Source organism: Lutjanus erythropterus, chromosome 2, assembly GCF_056507025.1.
Source record: "Lutjanus erythropterus isolate fLutEry1 chromosome 2, fLutEry1.hap2, whole genome shotgun sequence".
NCBI classification, from domain to species: domain Eukaryota; kingdom Metazoa; phylum Chordata; class Actinopteri; order Lutjaniformes; family Lutjanidae; genus Lutjanus; species Lutjanus erythropterus.
Genome location: NC_139318.1, coordinates 38,762,501 through 38,783,979, shown reverse-complemented (window position 1 = coordinate 38,783,979; position 21,479 = coordinate 38,762,501). Strand labels below are relative to the sequence as shown.

Genomic DNA, 21,479 nt, shown 5'->3' with positions numbered 1-21,479 from the left:
AGGTGGCTGAAACAGGATGAAGCTGTGTGTGCATAAGAGAGAGACACTGCACCATTTACGCGCGGCAGCTGTAACTTTGTTTAAATCCAATCGTCAGGATCTGATAGTTAATGTTCTGTGTTCTTCTACACATCCAAAAAGGTCTAACACACAGTCGATGTCATGTTACGTTCAAATCCTTACTTCCATTACACCTTTTTAAAGAAAATATTTCGCCAGCATCCTCTGGAGAGTTTGCTCTGTTCTGCCAAGTTAATAACAGTTTTTAGTTTTGCTGCAGTGACATGGAGACAAACCTGCCCTTGTCCGTCATGCACTTACAGGCCTCAAAACTTGTCATTGTCAATCTCAGGCCATTTTATTATTTATATTTTAAATGGAAGATTTTCATAACAGGACTGAATGTAACTGAGTTTTTAGCATAGCATTAGCAAATACATGAAATGTAGCCACATGGCATCAATATTTACAGCAACACTCAACACTCAAGTGGTTTACCAAAACTATCTTTAGATAAAAAACACAATAATATCTAAGAGATAATTTAGTTAAGAGGGATGGATGTTGAGATTAACAGTCATACTTGGTATATGATCAAAATTACAGAAATTAGAGTAAGATAATCACTTTTGGTCTTCTCACAGCCTTCTGATGCTGCCTTTTGGCCGCTTGTTGATCATGTTACTTGTGTAAAGGGTCATGGTACTGAGTGAAAACCTGGAGACATGACTAAAACACATGTTTTAACCAACATATTATGAATTTCTGATGAGAACATCTATTTAAATGTCTAACTGTCCGAAAATAAAACAATAACACACAGAGATAAGATGTCAGAAGGATTCTAATCATTATATTTCATGGTGTAGTGTTAAAAGACTAAAAGTCTATATTTTTAGTGTTCTAGGTTGCTTTTTTAAGGTTTTAAATGATGTATCTTCAACATACAATGAGGACAAAGTGCAGGACTCCTTGGTTGATAATTTAATGTATCCAACAGATATTTTTCATGCATATTTATGCATGTAATATCCTGGAAAGGGGAGTGATGAGAAGCTGGGGGTCCTTGAAAAGGCACTGATCTGGTGGAATGACCCATTTCTGTTCATGGTGACAGATTGTCGTTTTAGAAGTGATTAACATGTTACAGATACAAACAGATGCAATAAGACACACACACACACACACACACACACATTATTATAGTCCATTGTCAATAGTGAGCTGTGCTGCACTTTGGACTGTCGTACAGTCAGGAAAATAAAGCATTTCTTATACAAATTATACACAGAAGAAGACAAAAACTTGTTTTAGGAGATATTATTAGTTCAGTGAAGCATCTTTTTGTACTCTGACCTGTTACAGAACTAATTTGCATTGCCTTAGAAGAGAAGAGTCTTAGATGAATAATGAATTATTGTTCCTTTCTCTTAAATGTTATTTGTCATCCAATCCTTGCATTATTAGCATTACAAAGTACATTCCGGACACCTTTTATTAACCAAATATAATGCTAAAATGAGACAAAATGTAGACCACTTTAGACACAAATAAACATGTACCATATGTGTGTGTGTTCTGTCTAAGCTGACTTGTCTCTGGGGTCATAAAGCAGACACTCATTGATGGGGATGTAAGAGCTTCATATGAGGTGAGATAGGCATTACTAACTCAATTTGAGCGTGTGTATACACTGGGGCCAGTTGGCAGCTATGCCGGCAGCTTGGCTGGACCATTGGCTTCTTCTTTGTTGTTGATGTCTGCCTGGCCAGCACTACTAATGCTATTCATTATGTCTTGCAGTTGACAACACTTAGAACCTGTGATTAATGCATTTGCAGCCTCTTACGAGGGGGAAATAGGTATTCTTGCCAGTTTCTCAACTTTTGCTTCCCCGCAGGTCCAAACTTGTCTGTTTTGGGGGCAAACGCAAAAAGAAAAGAGAGGAAAGCAGTATCAATAGCACAGTACACCATGGCCTAAATGTATATAAGGAGTTTGCTTTTGTGTCTTGTCAGCAGTTTGCAGCAGCCAGGCAGTTTTTTAGGGGAGCTGAGTAAAAGCTTTTGCCAGCCAGATCACAAATGGGATTTGAGCAAGGTTTTCAATTTAATTTGGTAATAGAAAAATGCACATTTTTTGTTATTAAATCTTTTGCATAATTGCAATATGACACATCATGATACTCATATGCAGAGGCTAGGGTGAGGCAATATGTCCTATAATTATTAATATCTTAAACTGACCATCTCAAAATGTTGAACTAGGAGATACAGGAGATCAACAGTCTCTTATACACGCAGACTTCTACTTTTCTTACATAATCATCAGTAATACTTCCACTATTTGATGCCTTTGGTCCTTTCTCACATCGAAAAAAAAGATAAAGAAAAAGAATATCTTTAGTTAGAAGATTTGGGCCACTGCCACACTGCTATTTATCCTCTAGACAAAAAAATGTTCTTTGTGTATACAGGTCAACGTTTCACACCCCAAACAACCTTGGAACAGTGACAGAAATAAATGTTCCCACTCCTTATCTGACTCTACACCTTTATACATAACACCATGTACCTGCACATGTACTGTATTCAAAAACTGAACTGTCTTTTAAAATACATCTTGTACATCCATTAGCATATGTCACAACACTGTGAACAACATTTGTATTACATTCTCAGATTAAGCCAAAATCATATACTGCACCAAATCTACACTCTGATCTAAATATGACAACAGCACGAGTTACTAGTCATGTGTGGCTGAACTGGCAGATCTGTTTATTTTTGCCTCCTCTGCTCCCACGTGCTGGCTTGCACTTAGAAGATAACATGCTGTCTGTGTCCTTTGTGAGGACAATAGTAGTAATATACATATGGCTGACCTTCAGTACAAACATTTATGGTTCCCTCTAGACAAAACATAATTATGATGATTTGTCTGGGAATAAATGGCTTCTGACAGGTGTTCTAGATATTCTTTGCAGTCTGTACTTAAAAAAAAATATATTTACACAGATTTGAACAATTGTGATGGTTTGTGTTTTATACAGGACATATTTTGCAACTTAGAACCTAGAATCCAGTAGCTTTGAGATCAGTTAGCTCCTTATTAGCAGATTTTACCCACAAAGGGACATGGTAACCTCTTTTGTCTTGCGTTGTTCCTCAGATATGCACGCACACATTCAGATTGCCTTGCACGCTCAAATACACCAAAACTTCAGCCCCTGTTATCTAACTCAATCCTCCAGGCTGAATCACAGTGGTAGACAGACAGACTCTATAGTAGGGGCCTAAAAATCCACAGGGATAAAAGGATGAACACAGGAATCAAGGAAGAGGTTTGATTTCCATCAGTGTGGGAAATAAAATCATTGATAATATTGCTGAATTACAGTGTCCACCAAATGGCAAGTATTATATAAATAAGTATTATATAAATATAAGCCGCAAATTGATCGATTTTGCTACCACGCAGGATAGAGGTCACTACAGGATAGAGTTTATATGCTTGGTGAAATGTGGAGCCAGAGAAACTGCAAGCTAAAATTCTTATTTTAAGTTGCTGAGTTGGAGTTGGAGTTGGTGTCTTATTTTGAATTTTATGATTAATTAAATTCAGAAACGACACATCCTTGTAGTCTTCACGTTCCAACAAGGGCTATTGTCTCATATTACATCCTCAGTCTCACACATTATAGGCGATGGGAGTGGAGGAAGAAAGAGATAAATTTAGAGCCAGGCAGAGGGAGGGGGGGGGGTTCCCTCTCCTACAGGGAAAACATAAATAGACCGGAGCAGTGTTATGGCAATGGATTAGCCACAATTCTGTTGTATGTTGTGCTCAGATACGCTTTATTTGGGTCAAACACATGAAAAGCAAAGGCTTCTGTTAATGTTGTAGTACTCAAGATTGATCTTGGTTTTGAACCTGGTCTCAAGACCACTTTTTGGAGGTCTCAGTCTTAGTCTCGGATTTGGCCACATTTTTACTCAGTCTTGTCTTGGTTTCAGACAGAGGACTCTGGATTTTATTGCACACAACTGCAAGGACTATATTGCTTGATTTATTTGTCAATATCCTTACTGTGATTGGATGAAAAAACTTCACGCTTCAAATGCATCAACTAACTTTCCTCAAATTTAAAATGTTTGTCACTGCTAATGGCTGTCACTCTTCCCCGCCCCCTTTTACACGCACTCCAACAAAGTAAATGTAGGAGACAGAGGAAGAAGCTGTGGCTATCTGGAAGCAGATGCCAACTAAATCTTCTGTAATAAAATTTGGCAAAGTAAACCACAAATATTTCATCTGAAATACAGTGTCAAAAAGAAGTTATTCGGCTATGATGCATATTTGTTTGTGATAAACAATGACAAGTCGGGACATATACTATGTAGCTAGTTGTTGTGTCAGCGAACATGTATTTGTAATGTTAATGCTACATGCCAGGGTACCTAAAGATATAAGAGTACTCAATCTTGACTCATTCGTGCACTGCCTAGGTCTTAGTCTTGACTTGGTCTCAACCCCTCAAAGTCTTGGTCTTGAGGGGTTCTCATCCTGCCTTGGTTTTGGTCTTGACTTTGTCTCAATAAACTCTGGTCTTGATCATGACTCGGTCTGGGTTTAGGTGGTCTTGACTACAACACTCGCTTCTGTTCTGTTGTTGCTACTCACCATTTGGAAGCTTGTGACTGTTCTCCATCAGCCATGTGAACAGGTTGGCAAAGTTGCAGTTGCATACCCAGGGGTTGCCCTCTAGCCTCACCACCCGCAGGGATGGCAACTGACTGAGCGCCCCCACCTTTAGGGTGGACAGTGCATTGCGCTCCAGTTCTAGTTCTCTCAGAGAGGTGAGGCCCAGGAAAGCCTCCTCATTTACCATGCTCAGATATGGGTTGTTGCCCAACCGTAGTTTGATCAGGCTTCGAGACTCCCCAAATGTCCCCTTGGGGATTTCAGTCAGATTGTTGCTGCCCAGGTCCAGGAAGACCAGCCTGGAAGAGGTGCTAAGAGTCCCCGGTTCTATGTGCGAAAGGGAATTGTTCCGGAGGTCCAGGTAGACCAAGTCGCTGTACAGAACCAGGAAGTCCGAGGGGATGCGGGGTATCCAGTTGTCAGCCAGCAAAAGCCTGCGCACATCCAGGGGGATCTCATCGGGTAGACGGGTGAGCCCACGGCCACTGCAGTCCACAGTGTGAGGATCTGGGCACAGGCAGGTCGCTGGGCAGTTCTCCCCCCGGGTCCATAAGACAGAGGACAGCAAGATGAGGATAAGTTGGAGCCCGCAGACACATGGCAACATGGTCAAGGGGGTGAAATGAGTTATGGGGGAAAGAGGCTTGGGGTAAGGGCAAATAGGAGAGGGCAGATGGGGGTAGAGAACACGAGGGTGAGGGTCAGAGGGCAGGAGATCAGGACAAGGGAGGGAAAGGGGAAAGTGAGAGGGGGTGGACGGGGATCAATCCTCGTGAAGGAACATCCTGCTGCCGTAGAGATGAAAATCTGCAAGGGCTTGGGAGGTGTGAAGAGGCAGAGCAGCAGCGAAAACTGTTTTCCAGGAGATCATGTAGCAAGCTGCTTGCATAGAAAAGCAGACAGCCTGCTTTGAAGGAGCAACGAGAGGGAGATAGTAAGCAGTAGGGAGCGGGAGCACAAGAAAGACGGAGCTTAACAGAGAGGGGAGGGTAGCTTAAGAGAGGTAAATAGACACGAGCGAGCTGGGAGTGATGAGAAGCCGGGGGCACAGACAAGGGAGAGGGGGGTTGAGGAGGGGGCTCTGTCCGCCGCGCTACCCCACAGTTGATCTGGCGGCGCTGACAGACAAAGGCAATAAGGTCTCTGACACAAAAGGATATATGAAGCTGTGATTCAAGCATGACAAGCAAAGAGTAACATCATTGCATCCCTCCATTAGTCCCAGGTCTCTGTGTAGAAAAGCCTGACGTTGTGAAACGAGAGAGACAGAAGCTCACGGACCATCGCTCAAGTGTGTGGTAAGGTTGTCCCCCCTTATTATTCTCTCTCTATCTCCCAGTGCCCTGCAACATGCTGTGAAAACACAGCACGGCTCAGTGTAGCGCTGTCCAGCACCGGATCACGGCTGCGTTGCTGCGCGGAGAGAATCCAAATGTCCAGGCAGCAGCCTCATGCATGTAGATCGCAGTGCTGAGCTGCTCACAGCCATGCCAATCCAATGTCTGCCTCTGAATCTACCACCGTTCCATCTCATGCCCTCTCCCCTCTCCTTATTTCCAGGGAGGCGTGCCTGAACCACGCTGTCAACATGTGATGTCACTTCCTATAGTGAGAAGAAATGACGATCTGTTGTATCTGGAAAAATCTGAGATAAAGAAGACATTTATGATGCTGTTACTTTATTTTAAAGCATATTCAGCTGCATGTCCCTAAACAAAATATTAGCAGCTACTTTTTTTTATGAGATTTTACATTGTCCTTTCCTTCCATACATTTATATTTAATCTTTTCACCTGCAGCTTTGTAATCCTACACAATAGCAAGCTGTTGCTTTGACAGCAAGCCTCACTGGTTTGACTATTTAACAGAATATCTTGTTACAGGTAGAGTATGCAGGATTTGTCAGCTGCTGTTTGTAAACCAACCCAGTCTCCTACAAATTCCTCTGGTAAACCGCTAAATTACTAAAGTACTTTTATAATTATGCTGTGGTGACAAACATAATTCCTGCCAGAATTATTCACCGACAATTCTCTGAAACAATACATTCATGTGGTTGAGGAGGATGGTGGGCATATTAAGTGCAAGATTTTAAAACCACAGTCCTGTGGTTTTGCATCTCCTGCAACAAAATTGCTTTGGTTAAGGTGAGGAAATATTGCAATTTTGGATAGGTTTAGGTAATAAGAGCACTTTGAGTAAGTGATTTGGGGTTGGCTAAAGCAACGAAAGCACTTCATCCATCTGATTTATATTCTGTTGCAGCTGTGACTTGAAGCTGTCAGTTGCTTGTGCATGTATGAATGTGATGACAGACGAGAGAGAAGTCCCCAAAACCATTCTTTGACTTGATTACAGTTAGGGTGAGGGAAATGTCATCATTTGTCAGTGACACTTTTGCGACTTGTCAGATACATAATTAAAAACAGTCTCTCATTTTGACAACAAACACAAATGTCCATTTTCCTCAAAAACATATTACCTGTTGCACACTGTAGTTGTACACAAACATAATTTATTGGAGCCAGGGCTGTTGTAAACACACCAGAAAAACAGTTGATTGTGAGTCTCATGGCCAGGTTGTAAAAGTCTGAGTAGGTAAAGCGTCCTGCGCACAGCAAAATAACAAGAAAACAAAAAAATACAGGCAGAGGGTCGGGTCTTTGCAGATACAGACGCACCACATATGACAACGTAGAAGGATTATTTTTAGTCTATACATTATTTTTTAGGGGAAAAAAGGAAACACCCATTTAGGAAACAAATGGAAAACTGACCTGTTACAGCTATAGACCCTTTTCATGGCAGCCATACTGATACAATAGCAGGGTAACCATAGGTGTTAGGATACTACCTGAGGTCTTGTTCCATTTAGTGCAGCAGAGCCTTTTCAGTGAGCCTACATGCACAACAGGAACACCCTGACTCTATTTAAACTGAATAGAATAGAATCTCAATTAGTATCATTGATAACACCTGTTCATTCTACTATTTCATGTTAATATGGCTGCTGTGAAAACGATCTATTCCAGGAAGCATACTTGAGTTTTATTGTACGGTAAAAACACCAAAGCAGAGTGCCTGTCTGCTTGAAAACTAATCTTTACATTAATTGATTGGCTGCTTCATTTGTTTATTTCTGACCTCAGAATGAATAGTACGACAGAGGTGCCAGTCTCAAACCATAATGGAGAGAAGACGATTAATTCAGAATGTGTATTGAATTTCCCAAATGTGATTTGCTTCAACAGGTAAATGCAATTAGACCAAGGTTGTTGCAGGGGGACGGCAAATTAGACCTGTGAAGACGGGGGTAGCGTGAAATTTGTAAGGAAGTAGTGTTGTCATGGATGGTAATTGTGTATTTCCCAGAAGATAACATATTCACAATGCAAATTTCATACATTAATGAGTTTATACACACACACACACTTGGATAAAATTGACCATGCACACACCTGTACCTCATAACAACCAGGCAGTTGGCAATAACATCTAACTCTCTTCATCACAGGTAATCTAATAATACCCCTCTTTGCTTGAGGCGTCCACACTGAAGTCAGATGAGTCTGCAGCTTCACCAGTGATGTTGACTCTGTGCCACAGGGAACAGAGCAGCTCTTTCATCAGGGGAAGAGATTTTGATCACAGTCAGCACATATTAGCTAAAAAACACTAAAAGCTGTGCTGTCTTCAGCTGTCTCCTGCAAAACACATTCCAACTTTACATCTCACTATGATAATTCAATTAAATGATGCTACGGTTTAACATATGATGCTTTGATATTTGCTGTCTCATGGACAGTTTTGATGTTTTTCTAAAAATAAAATATGCTTTACATGCATTTTTTTACAGAGAAAAGCAGTGAAGCAACTGATCTCTGGAGAACTCTTTCTGATGTGCCACTGTGAAAAAGAGCCTCTCATAGAACGGAGCAGAATTCGTAATTGCAGCAGCCCACTTGAATTTCTGCCTTTCCCCACATCACAGGTGCCACAACAGAGATTCATCTCTGATCAAGTGTCTTTTTTGGTGTTTGGCAAAGATATTAATATATTTGCAGTAAATGTGATGCAAGTTATAGCATCATTTTGTTGTTGTTGTCTGGTAACACTTTATTTAGCATTTATAAGTTACATAAACATTTAATTAATAGCTTATAACACTATGGTGTGGGTGTTTTTAATTTATCAAAAATGCCTTCATGGGCAGGTTATTGTTATTGTTGACATGTACCATCCATTATTGAATTCTTAAAATGGCTAAAAGAACCCTTCATACTGTGTTGACTTTGGAGACCCCAGTGGACAAAAGCAGTAGTGTTTCTACTGTCATAACCACAAAATATAACACAAAAAATAAAATTATCTAAAGGAAAATCTCATCTTTCTTATTTTTAACTGGTTTAACTGGCTGTGTGAGCTGATTTAAAGGAGACTCCGACCCTGTGGCGAACATTGAGAATAGCTATATGGAAACAACAAATCTTCTCACTGATGGTCTTGTTTGTTTTTTAGGTCATATAGAGGCATCCGTGTTAAATAAAGACTGTACCAGTTAAATATCCTACACATTTAAACCTATAATATGTGACATTTCCACATCAAAATGTCTAAAAACACTAGACTTCCATATATAATATATTGTATTGAGATGTGTACTTCAGTATCCCAAATGTTTCCAACAATGTTCAAACACAGATAAGTCTAGTAGTTTAATCTACAGCAATGTGTCATATTCTGTAAAACTATCATATGTTTGCACAATCTGAGAATTTACAGAATGTCAGTTTAGAGGTATATATATATATTAAATATTGTGGAAGAGCTTAACAATATATTATGAAAGATAAATTATAAAGGATATTATTTTTAAGCCACCTCACCCAGCTCTATATCACCTTTGTGCTGGTCTGAACTGTGTTCTCCCTGTCTGTCTGTACCTGGTCTAATGACCATTATATCTCCCTATTACCCTCTGATGTGTTTGCCTGGTCTGTCCAGCTTTCTTGTTGCGCACTGCTGCCTCGCAGACCCACTGAAGGCTGTTTTATCCCACCTGTTCTGCCTCCTGAGCCGGCTTTTGGGTACCAGATCTGTGAATCAGTGCTACAATGCTGTAGGATGAAATGTCCATCCTACATCCTACTGCAACGGAGGCATGCTAAGGTGTGAGCAAAACTGTTTTAAACTACATAACAATATATAGATTATTGTTTTCCTATGAATGAAAAGTGGGACATGAATGTGGGCAAGCAGTATGTGCAGCTGTGAGGTTTGTTCAGGTCCTGCTGCCATTGTAGACCTTGCAAAGTGACTAATGCCTGAACTAATATTAGTCATCCAGTTGTAGTAGAGGTTTTTTTTTTTCATTGTTATATTTTTACCTCGCAGCTGCAAGGATGTGACTACAGGAAAAGCTTTTCTTGGAAAAAGGTGCATATTAAACAAGACAACACAATTCCTCTGCCCTGCCTCTGTCAGCTGATTACTTGCTAAGCAGCTCAGATGAAATGGACTTAGAGATGCTTAAAATGGAGATGGTTCACATTGAAATGCAACTAGAGCACTGCCACTGGCGGATATAATGGCCACTCTGTTGCTGAGGGTAGTCATGCAGATGTCCAATCCCCAAATGTGATCCCGAAAGTCTCTTGACAGCAATTTGTCAGTGTAAAAAGCCCTGAAAATGTGTTTGTATGGGGGTAGTGGACCTTTTAGTCTGCTGGCTAGTTTGTCATCCAGGCATATTAGAGCTGCATTCACAATCACTTACATTCAGCTGTGATAAATTCCACTTCTATTCTCATTTTTTAGGCACTGATTGCTTATTTGACACTGTCCATGTATTTTTGATGAATTAAAATACTCAACTGAAAATGTAAATTTACCAGTGTAAAATACAAGTTTGTTCAGCTTTTGTTTATTTTTTAGTGTGCCCTATTTTAAAGCAAAAATACAAACAAAATGCAATAATTACATTTTTATATTATTTCTAATGACATATAATCACATCATTATTTTACATGTAATTCACACTAAGAGGTCTCTATTTTCATCATCATGGCATCAGGTATAGTATTATATTTCCAGCTGAAAAGTTTCTAAGCTTTTCTTTACTCTTTTTCTTTATTTTGTCCTCCTCAGATCACAGTAATGTTTTCCTCAAATATAAAACTTCTCACATCAGAAAATGCTTTTACTAGCTGTGAGTGTGAGGAAAAATCCTGTGTCTATTTGTGTCTGTGCTTATTTACCATCCCACTATACGTTACTATTCGCTGCAGCTTTTAATACTGTTCATTTAACAGAGCTATTTTCATTCAACTGTAGTAACAATTTTAATGCTGCATAGGGTGGGAAATTAACTTAAAAGTGAAAAAAAAACTTTAATATATAAACATCTACGAGCCACTAACAGAAAAATATTCATCTTCACCAACCACTGAATAAAAGATCACAATTTTGTGTCTACCAGCCATTTTCATATTTTACCAGCACTTGGTTGATCTCTGGTGCTAATTTCCTACCCTGACAATGCAGGAGTAATTAGTTAACCAGATATTCTATACTCGAAGTCCAACCTAACCAGACCTAAGGCCTACTTCTAAACCCGATGAACTTGCCAAATCATTCACTAACCTGACAGTGAAGGAACATTAAAGAAAAAGGGAAAACACATGTTAATGTAAGGTAATGCATGCAGAGCACACTGGGACTGACATGCGATAAGATCAGCCAGACAACATTCAGATGGGATCAGGCTCGCGTTGTGATCAGGTCTCAGCCAGGTGTAAATACAATCCGTACAGCATGACCACATTCTTAACAAAAAATCCACCCAGCAAGTTCAAAGTAAACAAGCATAGAAAAAAAAGCAACAGTAGCTAGCAACCAAAAAGTCTATTGCAAAAACTGATCCAGAAATGACATAAAATGAAAACATGAATTACTTTCAGTACTACTTTTAGTGTCTCACATAGCTATTTTTCCTTTACTTCAGTTGGAACTAAGTTATTATAAATTGTCTGTAGTGTTTTACAAAACAACCGATGTGAGCATATTCTGATCTGCCATCTCAAAAGCTAAGGTTATTGTTTTCACAGAATCACAAAAATATACATGTTTAATATCAGGGGAAGTTGGTCATGGTTAAATGCCTGGCATGGGAACCAACATGAGGCCTAAATGTTAGGAGATGTGATGCAGAACCTGGTCTCTAGAACCAAAGTCATTTTCTTAGTGTACCCAACCATTCACCCCAACCAACTACTTCTCTCAGCTCTATGAAAAAAAAAAGTCAGACTTAAGTTTACCATTTTGGCTCAGTACCTAAATATAGTTCATTATCTGTCTGAACAATCAGCTAAGATGACTATGTGATGGAGCTGCAGTTTGAGTTCAGTATTTTGAAGCTCATCATTTGCTTTAAGGAGCAACGTGTAGCAATTAATCATGTAAAGATGAGTGCAGCAGTCCAAAGAGTGAGTAGGAGCCACAGAGTATCAAATAGGTAAAAATCCCATTTTAGTATACAGTCTATGTTTGAAGTGAGTTGTTTCCCCCGTGCCCTCCTCCTCAGACTCAGGGAAGCTCTGCAGGCTGCAGGAGTTTCGCAGGAGTGCAGGATGTGCTCGCAAATTGGCATCCTGAAAACAAAAGCCCACTGCTCCTACACTACACTACACTGGAGTTTGAATTAAGTGGCTGCCTGTCTCACTGCCAGACTAAATTAACATATTGCTCTATTTAAACATTATAAATATCTACAGCTTCCTCAAGATTATTAATTCTTTCTTACGAGTCATAAACAGACTCTTACTCATTCTGCAACCATTCAGCATTAATTTGGACTCTAATTTATGAGAAACGACTAAGAAAACCTGTTACTCCTGCCCAGAATACAAATTTCAAGGGGAGACACAGTGGCTGCAGCCTTGTTGTCAGTATAATATATTACAGGTTCCTTCTTTTAAAATGAAGTTAAAACCAGCTTTGATTGTTGTTAATATATTTTCACTTGTTTATGTTTTTTTGGTTCTTGGCCTGTCCCCAAATTACTTTGACTTTGCTTGGCATTCTGTATCTTTCTCTAAGTGCCAATCCATTGTGCTCCCATGCACAACTGATCATGGAGGGTGTTAAAACTATACACGCCTCATTAATGTTGATTTCCATTGGCTCTTACCTGGGACACAGCTGACAATAAAGCAACAGCAATGTCATCCAGCTGCAGTAAACTTTATGAATCTATTTCAGTTATTATGGCTCAAATTAACACAAGAGGTCTGTGGATATGTTCCACTGTGCTGTGGTACCACATGCATGCAAAGCATTTGTATTCTCATTATTTTTATGTGTATAGGCCTCACTCTGACAATGGCTTTGTATGTTTGTTTACATTAAACCAGGGGGATTATCCACTTGACTAAAACAGCCACAGTTTAATCCTTATAATGTCAATTAATAAGCTGAAAAAAGAATTTTATGGATTAATAATGTAAAAAAAATAGATTATCCTAAATATATTTATTGTATGTACTCTTAAAATGAGCAAAAATAATTATCTTACTGTATCAATTACAATGCTGTATGTGGTATATAGATATTTTCCAAATAATTAGTAGCCCTATTTTCAAGTGGTAGTAATCTGGTTGGATTCAAAGCTTAAAAATGTTTTATGTTTGAATTTTCTAAAATAGCTATAGAGAAAATGAAAGTGAAAAGCAATGTCCCTTTACTATTTTTTACCAGCGACAACGTTTTATAAATACTCTGTGGCTCAGTGGTGGGAAAACTGCAAATTCCCTGTTTTCATACAGTTTGTTCTCCTTGAAAGCCTGGGGAAAACTATTTGATATCGAGTGTCCACAAGAGGAACGGAGAGAGTATTGCTTTCCCAACAGCTGCTTGCACAAATTGATTTTCTGGTCTTCGCAGCAATGACACGTAACTGCAGTGTTATAAGAAGTGTAAATGTAACATGAGGGGGGAGCAAGTCGGTGCTTGAGGGTTTAGTGACCTTGTCAGTCGAGATGCAGCAACAATCCAGGTTTACCTTACTGACGTGTCCTCAGGTTGTCATCTGGGTCAAAGTACAATCAGGGGAGCAGGACTCTGCTGCATGATTTATTACTTCAACTTGCAAACCATGGTGTACACTGTAATCAGATAAAAAAAGGAATAATTTAATTTAATTCTCAAATGCAAAATTTCAACAGGAGAATAATTTTCTTTGTCACCAGGAAACTGAGAGTACGAGGGTGATACTTTGTGGTGAAAAGTAGTGGGGACAGGGCTCAGATGAAAAACATTTTTAACCGGTCACATATGGGAGATCAATATGAGGTTAAAGTAGATCATTACAGAAGATTGGGGAAAAAAAACTGCACAACGGTGGAACAAAAGGGCATAGCATAGGCTACAACAAAGTTAACAATACAGAAATACTCAGCATGAAACACAAAATAACATCAACAGCACAACTAAAGGTCACCCATCACATCCACAGCTGCAACACCATGTCAATCAATCTCTAAAAAACACAAAACATATAGAAAAAAACACTGCATGTCAGTCAGCCCAACAATACAAATATCAAATATCACTGCCCTACAATATGGCAAAACAGAAACAACTGAAGAAATAATCTTAATAAGTCCACCTCACCTTTAGGTGTTAATTTAAACTGTCGTGTTGTTTCGATGCTGCATACTTAAACAATAGAGACAAAGTTCAACTAATCATGACTTATTGTCTGTTTTTTTTAATCGTGCAGATGAACCATTCTCAGCGTGTTCTCATCTGTGTTCTCACTTTTCTTGTTGCAAGCTATTTTTCAGGACATTTTTAACAAATTCAACAAAATTGGCCATTTAAGTGACACTTGTTTTTAGAAAAGAATGTGACAATTGATAAAATGCAGCAAAGCAGGTTTGCTGAATTAGTACTTTACTATCATTATTGTGTTTGCTGATGGATGCTTAAAAGACATACAGTCATCAGTAAAAACCAGACTTTGATTTAAAATAATGTTAATTTATCTTTAAGGGAGGTTTTGGTAGCCTAGTGGTCAAAGATGCATTAAATATAATCACAATGCCCCCATATTTATTCCAGATAAGGACCTTTGTAAATGTCATACCCCTCTCTTTCTACCCAAATCTTTTGCCCGTAGTCGGGGTGTTAATTATTAATCATTAATACATTAATCACTGTTAGGAATTTAATTGAAAATGTATTAAAAATGTATTAATCGATGATGAACTCATGGTCTAGAAATAGCAGTAATTGGACCTCATTTAACATTGTTTTATCTGGCGGAGGCACTTGTTGAATATGGAAACTTGAACTTAAACTTAGAATGAGAAAAAAAAACAAGCTATGAACATGAGTGAAAAGAGAAAAAACATGCATTTTGTATCTTAATAATTATTAATGATCAATTGATTGTTGGCAGTACTTATTGTCACTTTCTATCTGTACTGCTGAGCTGCTGTGACAAGTGACTTTCCCCGGTGTGGGATCAATAAAGTTCATCTTATCTTATCCTATCTTATTTTCAGTGTCTGTTACAGAAAATGCACAAAATTTGCAACTCTGGTCTGTCAAAGAAAAATATCCAATAAAGGCAAAAAAAAAAAAAAAAAATCTAAAAGAAGAAACACGTATTGATAGAGGATAACTGTTGTTTCAACTGCAATTCCATATACACAACATACAGCTGGATCTATAGAGTCTACTTGATATATTCCTTGGCTAAAGCTCTGCCAAACCTTTACAAACAGATTTACGAGTGAGATGCACATACTCACACTTCCATGGTTTAGTGTATAGATAAGTTGTACCCATGGACATACAGTACTGTACACAGATGTGCCATTTGACTTAAGGAATGATGACCATAGTTCAAATCCATGTCCTCTTGCAGCTAAAGTTAACCAACTGTCTAACTGTAGCTACATATGGAGGCAAATTAATCCCACACCAGATACAGATTAGATTAGAAAGGGGATATTCCTGTGAGTGGTTGTAAATGAGAGAAAGAGCACCATGGCTGCAGGAGGAAACACATGGCAGGATTAGTTTAGGTTTACAAGGCAGAGTTCAGAACGTTCACAGTCACAGGACTTTGGATGAGTGAAAGGTTCATATTAATTGCATGACACATATGGATTAATAGACTTCACATCATCTGTACTGAATATACAGTAACTGAGGTTTCTCTTCTGATTTTACATCCTTATAGTAGATCGTTACAGGCATCTGTATGCTCTGGTTAAGCATCTCACTTTTACTCCACTTCCATTCAGTGGTTAATAATTTAATTTCTGCCCCCTACCCACCTATAGTCTCAGCTCACAGTAAGAAAGGAAGAAGTGTAAGCAGAGAGGGACATGCTAACAAAATGAAACGAAGAGAAAAAACAACCCTGCAGGTTATTTTTTGTGTGTCACAACCATTATAAGTCAACAGTGGTGCTCCCAGCGTGCTAAGTAAATGTGGGTCCTCAGTAGGAGGGCCTTCCCCATGGATTAGCCAGTGTGAGAGCAGAGCAGCTAAGCACTCTCCTGCTGCAATTAAAGAACAGCCCATCAATAAATGATGAATGTCAAACACAGCGTGATGTTTGGCCTGTTAAGCAGACTGGTATCCTATGTAGATTCATGGTCTCAGCGGGGCAGGAAACAAGGGGAGGCATGGTGGAAACACTGAGAAAGGAGACAAGAGGATGTTCAGAGGACCCCGCTGCAAATGTCACTTCGTCCTTTTCAACACTTCTCGATATGTGGCAGTGGACATTCAAGATGCAGCGGCAGCTGTCATTTCTTAAGCCATCCGCTGACATTTGGGATTTTGGGCCGCCTGCCCTGCCCCAACACAGGAAGTGAGATGGAGGACAGGGGTGTTCTCTATCAGCGAAGGGCACAGTGGAAAAGACGGCTCAGGACGACGGCTCTGGACACATCATTACAGTCACACCAGACAGTATTAACATAACTGGCAGCACTTTATTTGAAGGGGTGTGCATAAGACTGGCACTGCACTGTCATAACCACCTGTCCTGAACATGGTGGAATCTTTATGAATGTTTATATCGTTAAGTGTCATTCATTCCATTCATTCCCAGTTCAACTCTGGCTGGACTGGGAGATCTCAGCGAACAAGGGAATTATTCATAATACCATTATAAATGCATTTGACAGTTTAATAAAACTTAATGACATCTTTATGACAAGTCCAAAATGTATCACTTTGGTTGAGATCAATGAAAATATTCATTTTGTTGTTTTTGTTTGTCTGTTTACACATACAGAAAATTAAAAAAACATAGTATATAATAATTACATAGGATTGTGAAAGAGAATTGTCTAAAAACCCTACAGAGGCTTGCAAAGTGTAATTCTCCAGAAACACATTACAGGTAAAAATTACAGTAATTAACTATACACAATTTATACATATCTATCAATAAAATCATATCGCAAACACTGAAACAGTACTTAACCACATGCATTCATAAACAACCATACATAATACGTCTCAAACTACAGCAACTTTTAATTTAAAATCACACAATTGACTTAATGACACTCAATGACAACAGTCATACACATGACACTTTTCATGACACAATTTTGACGGTGTCACGAGAATCTTATGCTCACCCCTTCAATAAAAGTGTTACCCTGTAACTTAACACAGTGTTTTCCACTTTGATGTGTGACTTTCTCAATCTTCTCATGAACTTAAAGGTCAGAGGGAAAGTTCAGAACACCTGAGAACAATTTGACAAAGTAACACCTATATTTCATGTCCTCAGATGGCATGTGGCGCCATGTCATCCACATAACTGTGTTTTAGCTCTGTTTACAATCATGCTATCTGCCAGCATCAACAATACTGGTATCACTACTGCATGACTAACCAGCCTTCTCGCGGCTGTGGGAAGGGTTCCTTCTTTTGCCAATTTTACCAGCTGGAGGTGAGTGAGAGTGAGTCAGAGTTATTATTGTTTTAGAAGCTCTCGGAGTGCAGTCAAAGCCCACAATGGTCCACACTCACTGGGTAGTGTTACTTCCTGCACAGTCCAACAATAAAAACATGCTGTCCACTTAGATTACACAGTCGCTGTGCAAAACACTGCTGACATGCAGTCTTTAATATCAGCTTTTCAAGGTTACATGAGCCTCCAGCCACATGGAGAGGATGTGTGGGGGTATCCAAGTTCATTATTTACCATGACCTGACTTCCTTGGCAAATAAAACCCTCTTCAAAACTAGAGAATAATCCAAAATTCAATGCAAACAAGCTAAGATATTAAAGCAGTCCTTAAACAGATAGTTCAGATGTTTTTGAAGTGGGGTTGAATGAGGTACTAAGAATATAAGCCAAATATCGCTCTTCTTAAAGCAACCAGACAGCAATGTAATTCAATCAGACTATGGTGTTTTCAAGGGTTAGTTCAGATTTACCAAAGTCACACAATAACACAAACAAACCAGATAGATAGACCTGCAAAGAAAAAAAAAAAAGAAAAAAGGAAAGCAGAAATGTCTCCTGTACATATAATATACAGACTAGAAAATTAGCAGGGTTATTAAACTTGACCTGTGGTACTCTAAAGCATATTTTGTCATATCTCCAGAAGACCTGTAATAAATTTATTAAAGAACCAAAATTTAATCGATATCGACCGACATGAAACTTCGCTATCATGACAGGTTTCTCGGCTATATCGCCCAGGCCTATACAAAGACAAGAAATTTAATGTTAAAACTTCTTAACTTCATACTTTTTCTAAATATTCACTCATTCTGAATTTCATGGCTGCAGCATTCCAAAAAAGTTCAGACAAGGAAATGTTCAAAACTGTGATACATCACCTTTTCTTTTAACAACACTAACTGTTTAAGTTCTGAAAGTAAAATTCTTTCTCATTCTTGTTTGATATACAACTGCAAGTGCTCAGCAGCTCAGGGTCTCTCTTGTCATATTTTGTGCTTCATAATGCACCACACATTTTCAATAGGAGACAGGTCTGGACTGTAGGCAGGTCAGTTTAGTACCTGAATTATTTTACTAAGAAGCCACGCTGTTGTAACACATGCAGAATGTGTCTTGGCATTTTCTTGCTGAAATAAGCCGTGGCGTCCCTGAAAATGATGTCATCTGGATGGCAGCATTTGTTGCTCAAAAAGCTGCATGTACCTTTCAGCATCAATGGTAAATATCTTGTCTTTGTACTGTGGTCAACTGAATACAAGTTGAAAATTGAACTGCATTCTGTCTTTATTTGTTTTACAGTGTTCCAACTTTTTAGGTATTGGGGTTGTAGAACTACCTGAAAATGCACCAGATGCAAATATGAACATCTAGAACTTAATTTACATTTTGTACTGTGGACATTACACCTTACTTTAGTGAAGGTAAAACTCCCTCATTAAAGTGGTTGGTCTCTAATGCTGTGATTACAAGGATAAAAAGATGGTTGTGCATAAAACTAAGTGGGCATTAAGACGGTGGATGTGTTTTCCACTCTAGTTGCCGAAACATTTAATGAGAACATGCACGGCTCACCATCTGGTTCATCTTGTCTGTGTCTGTGTGTTTGCTGCAAATGACCGTTGGATAAACTTTGACATTATTGCTTTCTGATGTCTCTGTAATATTTTAAACTTAAGTGTGACATGATCTCATTCCCCTTCAGGAAAGATTTAGGCTTCAGTTCATATGGTGCCACCATACAGTATATGAGTGACATCCATCAGAGCCACGTCAAGTAATTCCCTCATATCCAGACAGAAGCAATTATCTGCAGAAAGATGGTGAAGCTGCAGACACCCTGATGACCCACAGTAAAGCTCTGTTTCTGACGTTCATAATCCATCCTCGAGTATATAGGTATTATTTAAAGTACGTTTAGAACTTAGCTAAAATGCTGGTCCTTCAAGAAAAAAGAAGTCCTTTGAGCAGTCACTGACAAACAGCTGCAGCTGAGGGGCCACAGGTAAAAACAGTGTTCCCTTCACTCGACATCATGTCTGATGTCATTCTGTTTGTCCCAAAGTCCAAAGCACACAACATGAACATCCACTGTGTGAATTGTGAGGAATATTTCAAGAGCCAGCCAGCTGTACACTTCTGGGCCATTAAAAACATCAAAAAGTAGAGTTGATGGTCATACATAAAACACGGCAACATGGCAATGTAAACTATTGTGGCAATGAAATATTTATTTTTCAGTGTTTTATGGCCACCAGAATAAAACAAATCTATATTTCATAGTGTGCTAGATCCTAAAAAGCTCGTACAAGTTAATAGTGTTGGGGAAAGGTCTGGGTCCACACACTACCATTCTGTTATAGGAGAAAAACATGCTCTGGCATGTTTGTGTATTTCTTTAAACCAATCACAATCAGCTTAGGTGATGCAAATAATACCCCTGCAAAATAGTGTCAGGAAGGACAATCACCAGATTTCAATTAAAAGTCACATTGAATTAAAAAAATGCATTTTTACCCTTTTCTATCACATCTCTGGTCATATTGTGCACTTATTTGACAATACATGCCAACAAAAATACAAGAAATCTTGTATCCTTATATCAAAATCCAATCATGTTTTCCCTCTGTAAAAAATGGATAAATGACGTGCTTACGTAGGCTTGAACCAACAAATTTCAGTCAGTCTTAACTCTTTCCCCACTGATGATGAGATATTGCATCAATTGCTGTTTTCCCTGCCAGGCTGTAGGAGACGCCATGATGGATCATCTGACAAAAATTTGTCACTTGAGGAAGAAGAGAACTGCTGGAATTCAGCAGCAAAAGAAGAAGATGACGTTATGGAGCATGAAAACATCTATGCTGAGCTATACAGGGAGCGCTGCGACCCAGAGTGTTTCAGGGCAGGGGAAACCCACACAGCTAACGTTAGCCACACTGGTGACAGTGATGTCACACAAAGGTAATTAAGTGATTAAAAAAACAAAAATATAAAACGTGCAGTCGATACTTCTTTAAACCATGCATTTGTTGATGTTTTATTATGAAGGAAATTCAACACATGGGTAAGCCCGAATGATGTTCATAAAAATACCCTCCTCAGGCCATCTTTAAATTCCCCAAGTTGGCCATAAATTATTTAATTTTCTGTTATCAATAGCAAGACCAAATGTTTGCTAATTTTGAGACCCCACAGAGCCTTCTAATGACCTTTGTGGGTCCCCAGCCCACACCTTGAGAACCAGCTGTTTTCAGCGTGCGCCTCTGGGTCTGTTCACAGCGATATTATGAAATGCCGCTGTGAGATTTAAGCTGTCACTGGCCATTGTTGCCTCGGCCACTGTGTCCCTGTCAGCTGTCAGTGGTGTCTGTGCGTCAGGGGACACAGAACCATGACTGAAGCCTCACAAACTGAATCAAAGCTCTGTGCACCGGATTGAAAGACAACTGTAAACACCCTCGAGCAACAGCACTGGAGGATGACGTGCATACATGTGCAGGCATACACAAAACACACACAGACGCCCAGTCTGCTGTCAGTTAGCAGTGAAGTGTGGTGATTTTGGGACACTACAGAGGAGCTTCAGAGTTCACATTTAAAGTCTTCATCTCAAGATATGACACCCTATCGATGTCTGTACACATGCATATGCAATGACAGCCTTAATTTCACTTTCTGTAGAATTGAAGCATTATAAATCTTTGGTGTGAAATGTCATATCATGAGAAATGACTAAATTATAAATTGCAAGCTGTTTTCATTATAG

The 21,479-nt window shown here is 39.1% G+C and overlaps 1 protein-coding gene across 2 annotated transcripts in view; it reads right to left on the bottom strand.

The window, feature by feature from the left end:
• Positions 1-21,479, bottom strand: part of lrrc38b (leucine rich repeat containing 38b) — a 61,636-nt gene that overhangs the window by 19,753 nt on the left and 20,404 nt on the right. Inside the window, exon 2 of one of the 2 annotated variants that reach the window (XR_014772057.1) lies at positions 13,763-13,865. Coding sequence is in view for 1 of the 2 variants with exons in the window: in XM_084739253.1 (XP_084595379.1) it covers positions 4,684-5,311 (628 nt within the window). In the remaining variant the exon portion in view is untranslated. Of the gene's footprint in view, positions 1-4,683; positions 6,191-13,762; positions 13,866-21,479 lie in introns of those variants that run through there. The other variant, XM_084739253.1, reaches the window with a different exon arrangement.